Raw genomic sequence first — 13179 nt, forward strand, 5'->3', positions numbered from 1 at the left:
AACACTCTCCTCAGTCCAACAGAAAATCTGATGAGCCCCAATCCTACCCTTGGTTTTTGAGGCATCATCAGACATTGCCTCCCCAAAATGCATTTTCAAGCCCGCCATCGCAATCTTAAGGACTAGATCACTTACTTTTTGTTTAAAATGAAAGTTGAGAGCCTCTGGAGATTCTGTTTCGGCCCCCATGCTAATTTCTACACCCGTATGATATGAAGGCAGGATTGCAAAATACACACAGCTCTGTTCAGAGGCAGCCTCTCGGGGGTGAATCCTCTGATGTCGAATAAAAGTCAACTGATGGTGGAAGCTTTTGCCACACTCAAGACATTTGTAGGGTTTCTCTCCAGCATGGATTTTCTGGTGTTTACCGAGGTCTGATCTGTCACGGAAATTTTTCTTACAGGTGCTGCACTGAAAGGGTTTCTCTCCTGTGTGGATCCGTTCATGTGCAACGAGGTGGGATTCATAACGAAACCTTTTCCCACATACAAAACACAGGTGCTTTCTGTCTGAACAGAGAAGACTCTCACATTCCGGGGAGCCAGGGGTCCCATTCTTTGTAGATTCATCTCTAGTTTTCCCTGACCGTTTCCATTGCCACCTTTTAAGCTTTGGCCTCTCCATATCAGCCTTTGGGGGTCTTTGGGGAGCAAGTCCTTGGAGTCTTTCCAATAATGTCATGTGAGATTTTGTAAAAGAAAAGCACTCTTGCTGGGGATTCTCCTCTTCATGCTTCTTTGTCACAGTGTCATCACCCGCTGGAATAAAAGCACAAACCACACATGAAAGGAAGCATGTTTGAATGAGGAGAATGCCAAAGTGAGTTGATTGTGGTTAGGAATATACGGATTACCAGGTGAACACCCTTCTCCCGCCATGGGTTTCTCCCATTTGACAAGCCCCCTCTTGAACCCATGTTTTCGAGGGATGAGAACCAGTGTGGTTTAGTGGTTAGAGTGTTGGACTAGTCCTCAGGGAGACCCGAGTTCAAATCCCCACTCAAACATGAAGCCCACTGGGTCACTTCTCTCTCAGCCTAACCTGCCTCTCAGGGTAGTTGCGAGGATAAACATAACCATGTATACTGCCCCAGGCTCCTTGGAGGAAGAGTGATATAAATGTAGTAAAATAATAAGGCCCCAAAAATCTCTCAAACCTGCAGAAAAGGCACTGTCATCTTGAGTTGTCCTGCATATGTACAGCACAGTTAGTGTACATGTGTTGTCCAATTCAAAGAGACAGACACCCGAGTCAGATATTGTGCCGTGCATGCCCATGTTATGAACCCCAGTCCCCATGGCCATTTCCCTCAAATTACTGCCATGATAGCCTGTACTATTCCTACTGCTATAACTCTGTATGCTTCTTCAGCTATTTTGTTATGTCAAACATTGTTTATGCCAAAGACTGGAAGATGGCTCAGGAAAACAGCACACAAAAATCCACGAACAAGCTACAAGCATCCTTGGTTAGTTCCAGTTGTTTCAAAGAGATAAGAGTAGAATTTCACCTCCCTACTAGTTGCATCTTTACATTAGGGTCTAGCTTAGGAGAAACTGGTTACCATACAAGACTTACCTCACTATCTGGGGACTCACTATGTGCAGTTTCGCAAATCCGTAGTGAGTCGGGTAATGGACATCTGACTTAATTCCACATATCTGTGGGTCGGGTGTGGCCACTGCCATTTTGAGCGCAGGGGCCATTTTATGATGCATTTGTTTAAAAGAAAACAATCTGCAATTTTCGGCCAAATTTCGGGGACTTTTGGACTTGTGGGTGCCATCCTTGAACCAGGAGCCCAAAAACCGTGGAGCATGTTAAGGCACTTTATTTGGCCCGTTTTAGTGTTTGTGGGGCAATTTCTTTTGCAGGGGTTAGTCTGGGAACCTAACCCCCCACGATCCCATAGAAGCAACTACTTATTATCTGCAGGTTCATTACCCGGGGTAATCTGGATGAGGTACTCCTGTATTATGTAATCTTATGTTGCAAATTTGCAAACCTGCCGCATGCATTGTTTGTGTATGAAAAGGCCTTTATTATTACTATTGCCCCATCCCCTCTCCTTCCTTCTCCCCCCTTCCCATGTTAATGACTATGGTAACTGAAATTTGCCAAGGAGTCAGGAAGAACAAATGACTTTACAGGGGAGAGCTATCGAGCAGCTAAGGGCTTCAGCCGGCTTCCTCCCCGCCCTTGCCAAACTGAAAAGAGGAGCTAGCTCACACACACACCCCTAACGTTACTGGCCAAGTTCTTCTCTCCCCGCCAAAGAACACTCAAGCTCCCTCCCTCCCTTCCTCTGCACTCCAGCTGCTCTCCTGGAGGGGAGGATGAGCGCAGATGATGGTATTGCCACGAGACAAACAGGGTGCGCTCCAGAGGAGGGCAGGATGCAGGAGAAAAGAGAGGGAAGGAGAGACCTTGATTGGTGGCTGCCACTGGCTGCCCTTGTTGTGGGAGGGTCTGACTCAGAAGGTGGAGGGAGAGAGGAGCGAGGAGGCAGCAGATGAGAAGAGAAAAGGAGGCGGGGGATGAGAGCGAGCTCCCAAAATACGGGAAAAACAGTGTCCTGTACAGGACAAGCTATTTTTTGCTCCAAGACAGGATATCCCGCCCAATACAGAACTGTTGGGAACTCTCTCTGAAACCAAGATCCTGCAGGTTGGCGTCAAGAATAATATGTTTACATCGGATGGACATGGGAACTGACTGCCCTTAAAACCATCAAAGGCAGAGAAAGGTATAAGACTCGAGGGTCATGGTCAGCTAATCACTGCAGCTGCTCATCACACCCCAGCACCTGGATTGTTGGGAGAACCAGTGAACTGGCCATTTACTAGTTCCCTGTCATTGGTATCAAACTTTACCCTTCTCCCCCTTCCTCCCTTGCTAGATTCGCTTGCTTAGATTTACATTAGAAGTACCAGGCCAATGACTTTCTCCTCCTGTAACTCTGAACCTATATACCAAGTAAAACAAAAAAATACATCCCTGGTCTGGTCTTTGGCTCTATGCACACATCCACTGGGTGAGCCCGGGTCTTGTGGGCCATTTGGGTTCTCAAATGAATTCAGAACACTAAGCCTACTAGCAGGCATCGACAGATATGCAGGGGTGCAAAATTGCAGGTTTGGGGGGCCGTTCTTTGTTTAAAATGAGCCATAAAATGGCTCCCAATCTCTGCCGAAGTTAAAATGGACCTCCAAGGTCCTTTCCAGCCACCCCGACCCATTGATATGTGGGTTTAACCCTCTTTTCGCCTACCCACCCACCTGCGTATACTGAGGTGGGGTGTCCATCACCCAACTGCGGATACATGAAACCGCGAGTGCTGGCCCCCGATTAATGAGGTCCTCCTGAACATGCTTTCTACACCATGTAAATAGCTATACATGCTACAGATCTGTACTGTGCACACTATATACAGATTGTATGTGCACTGAACAGAACATGTGAATAGGAGTAAGGCAAGCAGAAGTGACAATGCACAGGCACTGGTATCTTGACATGTGCTGTGCATTTTGTACCCACCTACAGTGCAACTGAAGGTGGTGCCCCACGTACATGGATAAGCCAAATTGTACCAGCAGAAGCACCATACATGCAGGGCAGTATGGCAGCACCCTTCCTACACATGACACCTCGAGGACATGCAGCTCAATCAAACAAGACAGTGTCAATGGCAGCAGCTTTGCCAAGTCCTCAAGACACAATTGAAATGGCTGAAGGAGTTTCAAGGAAGGCTTCAAACTAACATCTTACCTCAACAACATACTATATGCATCTCTAGTCCAAACTCTGTGATGACCAAAACATCCACCCAGAATGAGAAAGGAAAGAAATAATTCCAATTCCCATTTAATTCAGAAATTCCAAGGGGGGGTTATATAATTGGCAGGATCGGTAAAGTTCTTGCTAGGCTATCATTTCAGGCTGCAGGAAGAGTATTTGCTTGTCAGAATAATCCTCCATGGATAAATTCCCTAGACACAGGAAATGCGTGTGTTGGAGAAAAGAGGTTAGTTTAATCTTCTTCACGCCGATGGAGAGGTGGTCTTGCAGTAGTGATCATGAATTGTCTCCTTTCCTAAGGAAGATCTGCCCTGGTTTGCATTTGGATGGGTGACTACACATGAGCGCTGTCTGCTATAAAATATTCCCCTTAGAGGATGTGGTCATATTAGTGGAGTATCTGCTTGGATGCAGAAGGTCCCAGGTTCAATTCCCTGGCATCTCCAAGTACAGCAGGGAGATATTCCTGCTCAAAATCTTGTAGAGCCCCTGCCAATCAGTTTAGACAATACAGGGACCAGTGGTCTGATTCGGTGTAAGGCAGCTTCCCATGTTCCTATGACACGCTCGCTTTCTAAGTGGAGGGGGTGTTTTGGTAAGGGCCCCCTGGGGAGGATTTATACATGCAATACTCTAGGAAAAGCTTTACCATTTGATTCTGCAGAATTTATAAACTGACCCTTAGGGCAGAAAAAAGGGTGCACAAGGGAAAAATTGAACGGACATCAGCAGGAGAATCAGAACTTATACTGCCTTGTATTCTGCAAATGGAAAAAGAGACAACCACCTCCGAACTGCACATGGGAGAAAATCCATTTCTGTGCTCTAAATTATAGAAGCAATGTACTTGCATTTGCATAAATTCCCATCACAATGTTGAGATTTTGCTACTGAATTAGGAATATATTGACACAGGTAGACTGGGGAGAAATGAGGGAAGGGGCCCATATCCAGCGATAGCCCCATCCCAACTCCTCCAAGGAATTTTGACCCAGCAAAGGCCTCTGGGCCTTTCTCCATTGCTTGATTTTCTCCCAGACTTGTCTCTGCCATTCCCTCACCTTCACAGATACTTCCTGAATTCTCTCGTTCCTCTGTATCTTGACAATCTGATAGTAAAGGTTCAATACCTTGGTCCAGGCTGCAGAGAGTATCAGGATTAGGGATCAGAAATCCTGGTTCAAGGTGGGGAAGAAGAAGACAGACAACTAACATCAGATGGTCAATTCTAGACTGGCTGTGTTCCTGTTAAGATTAAATTTTTGTCTAGTCCTCCTCCTGACTGGAGGATTTTAAAGGCAAGGCAAAGCCTTACAGTCCTACAAACTCCTATTCCTACAAAGTTCAGTCTCACTATATTCTCCTGAAAATCCCCCATCACATTACATACAACTTCTGGAAGGAACCATCAGGTAATCCAGCCAGAGACAGCATCACCCTCCTGCAAGTTTAGCTCATCTTCGGTCATCCATGATCACATTAGGATCTTCTTTAAACAATCATTATGGTTTAAACCATCTACCTTGTGACCCTTCACTCCTAAAACTTGTTTATTATTACTACACCTCTTGATTGTCTTTTTCAGATCTTCTCTGAGAAATTCTCTTTTTGATTTAGCTTTCTCATAAGTCCTTAGGAAGAGAGCTGGTCTTGTGGTAGCAGGCATGACTTGTCCCCTTAGCTAAGCAGGGTCTACCCTGGTTGCATATGAATGGGAGACTAGAAGTGTGAGCGCTGTAAGATATTCCCCCTCAGGGGATGGAGCCGCTCTGGGAAGAGCAGAAGGTTTCAAGTTCCCTTTCTGGCTTCTCCAAGATAGGGCCGAGAGAGATTCCTACCTGCAACCTTGGAGAAGCTGCTGCCAGTCTGTGTAGACAATACTGAGCTAGATAGACCAGTGGTCTGACTCAGTATATAGCAGCTTCCTATGTTCCCTTCTCTTCCAAGCCCACCCAGCCTTCTCATTGTCCATATACAGTTTTAAGTATCAATTTTCTCTCTTTCCATTTCTACTCTTTGTCTAATCTTAGACTGTGACCCCGCTACCCCAGGCAATTCTACATTTGTAGAACACAAAGCACAGAGACTGGTGCTTTAAAAAATGAAAATCATCACCCATTTAACACCCTGCCCCCACCACTCCTAAACTTCTGAAATGCAGACAAAGCTTGAGCAATTGCTTGAGAGCAGCCCCCAATCTAAACAATGCAAAAGCCTGTGTGCCAACCCCTGCCGTTAAGCTAGCAAAGGAAAAAATAAAAATATAGGATTTCCTCACGGGTATGGAGACTCCTATGTCTAATCAGTTGGAAACTGCAGCCAAAGCTCTTTCCACAGTCGGGACATATATAGGGTTCTCCTGCTGCAGTGGCTGTTAGATGTACAATGAGATTTGAGTTCATTTGAACATTTTCTTCACATTCAGGGCATTTGTAGGGGTTCATCCCCTCCTGACATCCTTGAAGGGTTGAAACCAAACTCTGGCTGAAGCTTTTCCCACATTCCAAGCAATTATAAGTTGTCTCTCCTTCATGGCATCTCAAATGTTTCAGGAGACCTGATCTGTACCGAAAGCTTTTCCCACATTGGTTACACCGATAGGGTGTTTCTCCTGTATGGATTCTCCGATGTGTATTAACATCAGTGCTTTGCCTGAAGCTTTTCCCACAATCAGGACATTTGTAGGGTTTCTCTCCTGTGTGGAGCCTCTTATGTCGAACGAGGTGTGAGTTCCGCTTGAAATTCCTCCCACAATCAGGGCAAGGATACTGCTTCCTTATTCCGGGGATTCTCGGCTGTGGCTGAGCTTCCATGAAACTCTCCTCTCCAGAAGAATCTGTCCTTACTTATATCTTGGATCAACTGCCCAGCTTCTTCTGCAATTACAACCAAAAAAAAGCATCTGGCTGCAGAAGAGTTACCAAAAAACTATTTCAATGCTGCCAAAAGGCTTTTGCAAAAAAACTCCATGATGCGAAATGCAAAATCCTCAAAGCAAAAATTGTAGTGAAAGCCCACAAAAGGTGCAGTAAAGGGAAGACAGCCCATTGTAAGCAAAAATAACTCTTTGTTGGGGGTAAAACCTGAGAACCAGATACAATTACCAGGCTGCAGATCACGTATTTGCTAATATGAAAGGGACAGTTGGCATCTGAACAAGCGGGTTACAAAAACTTATACCACAATTATAGTTGTTAGCCTCTAAGCTGCCACAGGACTCTTGGTTGTGTTTTGATCTAAGCAGAAATCCCAACGCTATTCGACTTAGAAAACAGGGTTTGTAGGACTAGGAAATGTACATTTAAGACTTGTGGTACTCCTTTGGTTCCTTCTGGAAGTGTTCCATTCCCTTTCATTTGGCTGATGTTCTAGCCCATTAACTTTCCAGCAGTTTTCAGATTTTTCCCCCCTCCTCTGATCTGTATTATTGCTTGTAATTTTCTTTTGCAATAGAGTAAGGAAAGACTCTTCCTTGGGGAATTTCACTCAGATGCGTCCTTGATGTTAAGGATTCTTGTTCAGCCTCCCACTGTGAGCTGGAATAAAAATGCCAAGAATTGTTTTGCTTTGCCCAACCACACACATAAGATTATCAGGGATCAAACACTCTCCAGGCAATGCTCCTAAAAATCCAAAAGCTAATGTTGTGTAGCAGAGAAGAGGCATAAGAATCAAAGGACAGGAGAAGGAATCTGGGTTGAAATCCTTGCTCAATCACCATTCTGCTGGGTGGATTTAATCAAATTGCTCCCCCTGTATTTCAGTCCCAACTCCCCCAACTACAAAATAACATTTCAAAATGTTTTGAAATGCAAAATTACTTGCAAGTTATTTCACAGGGAAGCTGCAAGGAAGTACGGGAGAATTACTGCAGAGTGCTTTCTACCATAATAGAAATAAATCATAATAAGTTGGCTCAGCCCCCATCTGCTCTGCCTTATTCTCTCTGCTCATATTTGGTTACAAAGCCAGTACCACCCAAGGCCTGACTAGCTCTCCATTTTTTTTAAAATCAGACCCCAAGCCCCTTTACATCAGCTTTCCTTGGCACAGGTCCCCCCAACCCCCACACACTTTTTCCCCTCCAAAGCACAAAAGACATATACTTCTGTTTCACATCTTCATGCAGTTATCTACCTTGTCAGGCAGCATCAGTGTTCCTATTTGTTCACTTCCCATTTGCAAAATGGGTGCATTCATGACTTATTTCACCACTATTAAAGGGAAATACCCAGCTTACAACTAAAGAAAATCAAAATCAGTTCATGAAATTGGTGCAGGGGAGGCGATAGCTTTGCTGGTTTCCTTAAATACACATATATAGTGTTCCTACCCAGGTGGCATCTTGGAGTACATTCAGTCTGTTAAAAAGCCAGAACACACATATGCTTTTTGGAAAGTTGTAATAAAGTTTTTTAAATGGCATAGGGTGCCATTCATCTCCACCGACTGCAGCAGGTACTAGCTGCTAGATACACCCGGAGTGCACAACTTTGGCAAATATTGGACTACAACTCCCATAACCTCTGACTATTGACCACTGTGACGAGGGATGATAGGAGTTGTAATTCAAAAACAGCTGAAAGGCCGAAATTGTACAACCCTACCTGAAGCCATTTCACACAAAACTCAAGACCGCAGCGTGCGTGGCATGGATGGGGTGCGTGTGTGTTACATACATTGTCCCAGCGTGCGTCACTGCAGCTTCCTGCTGGGGAAAACGCGATGTTCTAGCGGCAACAAGAGACTCGCAGTCATGGGGAAAGACTCTTTAAAGTAGACTAACGGTCTGTGCAACAACACAGCAATCCTCTGGACAGGCCCCAATCACTCCCCTTCCTGCATCTACCCCACCCTGGAACAGCCTGGGGGCCAGCGGGGCTGAGGACTTTACACTCCGGCTCAGAGTTCCGGCTTCCTCGCCCTGTCTGGGGATCCCTCTTCCTCCTTTGCTGCTCACCACCCCGATCCCTCACCGAGTCTCACCCGGTCGCCTAAGGTCTTCGGAGGAACGGCGTCGACTCGAGGCTTTGATTGCGCCGAAGCCTTCAGGCCAGCCGGAGAGAGGGGAGGCAGTTCTCACTTGGGTCCGGCGCACAGGAAGCGAGGCTCAAGGTTTCTCGCCAGCGTTCAACCACGTGGGGGGAACCGTGGCTGCTCAGCGGGCATTGTCTGGCTCGGGAGCTCCGCCCCTTCCATGCTCGCAGGGAGAGGAAGCGGGGGGAGGGGCGGCCGGTTGCTCCTCCAGCAGCAATCCGTGCGACTCGGGCGTGTGGGGCCGGGCAGCAGCCCCGGAAGGTTGGACTCACTGCGATGGCTTCACTTTGCCTGTCTTTCTCTAGTCGTCCTCTTCAGCCCCGTTCTAACCATCTTTACTCGGAAGTAAGGCTCACGGATTTCAATGGGGCTTGCTTCCAGGCAAGTGTAGCCTCAAAGTGCAACACACAGTCTGTATTGTTCCCCCCCCCCCCAATCACAGTGCAGCACAAAGCTGCAATGCCATGCACACCCACTTGGGGATACATTTCATTGAACTAGATATTCTGTATACTTGACGCCATCCCCCCCCCCGCCCCTTGGCTGTGGAATAAAAGTAACAGCTGCCCATAAGAATCAAAGAAATCCAGTGTGCCTCTGCATGGGAGGCAGCAGGCTTCCCCTGAAAGGTACAAGCGAAGGCAAAAGTTCATTCTAATGTAGTGTGTACTGTTTGTGGAAAGGGTTATTTAAAAGGGGTTTTTTTTACAGAAAAAGAATTGCCCTGCTGGTGCAAATGTGATCTATAACATTTTCCCTGTCTTGCAGGAGGGGCCGGGTTGGGGCTGAGGGAGAGGTGTAGGCCTGCAATGTAGTCCAGTGTCACAATCCCAACATTGCAAAGTGTAGGGAAAGCTGAGAAATGGGTGGTTAATGACAACCTTGAATGTAGTACCCTGTTTATTGCAGGTAAGGCTGCAAGAATACCTTAAAACAACTCTACAAAGTAGTCACTGTTGTTTAATCAATCAATTATCTTTAGTACGGTCAATGACCTCAAAACAGTGGTACATTTGTTGGTAACCTCCAGACTGGACTTCTGTAATGCGCTCTACGTGGGGCTGCCTTTGTACGTAGTCCGGAAACTTCAGTTGGTTCAGAATGCGGCAGCCAGGTTGGTCTCTGGGTCATCTCGGAGAGACCACATTACTCCTTTGTTGATGGAGTTACACTGGCTGCCAATAGGTTTCCGGGCAAAATACAAAGTGCTAGTTATAACTTATAAAGCCCTAAACGGCTTAGGCCCTGGGTATTTAAGAGAGTGTCTTCTTCGCTATGAGCCCCATCGGCCGTTGAGGTCACTTGAGGAGGTCCGTCTCCAGTTGCCACCAACTCGTTTGGTGGCTACACAGAGACGGGCCTTCTTGGCTGCTGCCCCGAGATTGTGGAATGCACTCCCTGCTGAGATACGATCCTCCCCATCTCTCGCAATTTTCAGAAAACACCTGAAAACACACCTCTTCAACCAGGCTTTTTCAGCTTTTTAAAACTTGTTTTTAAATAGTTCTGAATATTTAATTGTTGTTTTATGATGTTTTTAATTGTTAATTATTGTTTTATGTTTTATAATTTTTGTTTTAATGATTAATTGATTTTAATGGTGTTTTAATGCCCTGAGCCTTTTGGAAGGGCGGTATAAAAGTTTTAATAATAAATAATAAATAATAAATAATAGGCCAGCATTAAAACTTCAGGAGAGACCTTAGAGACCTTCAATACAGGGGCATATCTAGGGGTAGGGCAGGCAGGGCACATGCCCTGGGCGCCACTTGAAGGGGGCGCCATTTTGTAAAATTAATGTGTGTGTTTTAAAAATGGCTGCCCAAAACAAAATGGCCACCATGCATGCTCAAATGGCCTCTGTGAGGCCCTAGGTCATGCCAGGCCTTGCAGAGGCCATTTGAGCATGCGCGGTGGCCATTTTGTTTTAAGTGGCCATTTAAAAAAAATATTTTAAAAAATGGCCACTGCACATGGTCAAATGGTCCCTGCGAGGCCCTAGAGGCCAGTGGGGGGAGGAGGAACCTTTGCAAACCCCCCAGCCTTTAGGAAGCCCCCCGAAGGGGCTACAGGTAAAAAAATAATAATATATAATATGTCACTGTACACATATTCAGATTGGCACTATGTACAGAGAATCAGGGCTTGTGAATACTGAGCTGATGCTTATCAGCTAGGATTGTATTCATTTGCTCTTACTTTGCTTCTTGTGATAAGTGAGTTAAATGTGATGTCTTAATAATATGGCTATTAATGGTGAATTTGTCTTTGAATCAGTGTGAAATCCTTAATATTAAGGCCCACTGGGAGTTTCTTGCTCTCTTTCTCTCATTTTAACTGTCTTTCTGAAAGACTAGAATATATTCCAAGCAGTGACACAGTTTACTCTGCATATCCTTTAATTATTTACAGAGTATCTGGGAAAAGTCAAATTCTCCATTGATTTTTAAAACTTATGTAATAGTGATGCTACAATACATAGTAGAGAATTAGACAGGGACTTCTGTTTAGTTTTCCAAGTACACCTCCACATAGTATTTGGGTATTTCATGAGCCCCAGCATACTGAAATTTGTAGTTTTCCAGCATTTTTTGATCTGGCTAAGTCCACTGCTAAAATAGTTTTTGAAAGATTAAAAGATTAACGAGCCTGACTTGTATTTTTCAGCTGATATTATGGTAAAGTTATCTCAAAGATGGGTGTCAGATGCTTGGACAGGGGGCGCAATTTCAGTGTTTGCCCTAGGCGCTATTTTCCCTTGATACGCCTCTGCTTCAATAGACTTTCAAGAGAGACCTTAAAACCCATCTGTTTGGCCTGGCCTTTCAGAGTTTTTAATTAGTTTTAATTGTTTTAATGCTAACCTGGTTTTCAGTGTTTTAATTGTTATGATAGTTTAATTGTTTTTTAATTGGTGTTAATATTTATATCTCTGTTTTAATTGTTATTGGTTTTAATGGTTTCTATTTTTAATTGTAAACTGCCCTGAGCCATTTCGGAAGGGCGATATAAAAATCAAATAAATAAATTTAAAAAAATACAGGGGGTGATTACACAGTACAATGTATAATGCATAACGATACGTTAAAAGGCCTAAGGAGACATTTAAAAGCATTTAAACACAAAGGGGCATAAAAAGGTGAGGGGCTTTCTCTGTGGCTAAGCAAAGGCTTTGGAATAAGCTTCCTGCTGATTAAGAGCATCTCCTTCTCTGTTTGTTTTCAGGAAGAACCTCAAGACCCTCCTGTTCTCTCAGGCTTTTAATTAGAATTAATTTTAATATTTTTTAAAACTTGTTTTAATAATTTTATTATATTGTTTTTATATAACTCTTACAACTTTTAAAAGGGCAGTCAAGACGCATTTGTTCACCCAGGCTTTTAATTACTGTTTTAATTGTGTTTTAATAGTTGAAACTTTTAAAATTTTAATCACTGAAATGTTTTAATCTTTTTATTGGTTGGTTTTATTGTCTTGTAAACCGCCCAGAGAACTTGTGTTTGGGGTGGTATAGAAATATGCTAAATATTTCTTTTTTAAAAATTGTCATGTATTTTAATTTGTGACTTTTAAATATTTTTAATTTTGCACACACCTAGAGATATGTATATCAGGCGGTATAAAAATATAAATAAATAAATGATAAATAAAATAAAAGGGCATACAAGACATAAAGGTATAAAAGGCATAAAAAAGGATAGTCACTGTTGTTTGTTCATCCATTCTTTTAATTTGTATTGCCTTCCTTCCATCATGGAGGAGAGCTGGTCTTGTGGTAAGGTAAAGTGTGCCATTAAGTTGATTGACTCCTGGCACCCACAGAGCCCTGTGGTTTTCATTGGCAGAATACAGGAGAGGTTTACCATTGCCTCCTCCTGTGCAGTATGAGATAATGCCTTTCAGCATCTTCCTATATCGCTGCTGCCCGATATAGTACCAGCGGGGATTTGAACCAGCAACCTTCTGCTTGTTAGTCAAGCATTTCCCTGCTGTGCCATTAGGTGGCTGCTAGCAAGCATGAATTGTCCCTTTTGCTAAGCAGGGTCCACCCTGGTTTGCATTTGAGTGGGAAGCATGCAGAAGGTCCTAAGTTCCCTCCCTGGCATCTCCAAAGTAGGGCTGAGAGAAACTCCTGCCTGCAACCTTGAAGAAGCCGCTGCCAGTCTGTGTAAACAATACTGAGCTAAATGGACCAATGGTCTGACTCGGTATATGGCAGCTTCCTATGTTCCCACTGTGAGATATGGGAAGAGCATCTGTATGCTTGCATGTAGAAGGTTCCAAGTGATGTACAGGATCCTGAGTGGTGTACAGGTCCTGATGCGAGATGTCAGTGTCATG

The 13179-nt window shown here is 44.3% G+C and overlaps 1 protein-coding gene across 13 annotated transcripts in view; it reads right to left on the reverse strand.

Moving 5' to 3' along the window:
• Positions 1–13179, reverse strand: part of LOC128344439 (zinc finger and SCAN domain-containing protein 2-like) — a 40014-nt gene that overhangs the window by 17764 nt on the left and 9071 nt on the right. For 9 of the 13 annotated variants that reach the window (XR_008315855.1, XR_008315856.1, XM_053294543.1 and 6 more), the window contains exons 1-4: positions 8788–9253; positions 6080–7337; positions 4863–4976; positions 136–761 (exon numbers count right to left, since the gene is read on the reverse strand). Coding sequence is in view for 11 of the 13 variants with exons in the window: in XM_053294543.1 (XP_053150518.1) it covers positions 136–761; positions 4863–4976; positions 6080–6614 (1275 nt within the window). In the remaining 2 variants the exon portion in view is untranslated. Of the gene's footprint in view, positions 1–135; positions 762–4862; positions 4977–6079; positions 7338–8408; positions 8424–8480; positions 8753–8777; positions 9254–13179 lie in introns of those variants that run through there. The other 4 variants (XM_053294534.1, XM_053294535.1, XM_053294537.1 and 1 more) reach the window with 4 other exon arrangements.

The sequence above is a fragment of the Hemicordylus capensis genome, chromosome 2 (assembly GCF_027244095.1).
Source record: "Hemicordylus capensis ecotype Gifberg chromosome 2, rHemCap1.1.pri, whole genome shotgun sequence".
Classification (NCBI taxonomy): Eukaryota; Metazoa; Chordata; class Lepidosauria; order Squamata; family Cordylidae; genus Hemicordylus; species Hemicordylus capensis.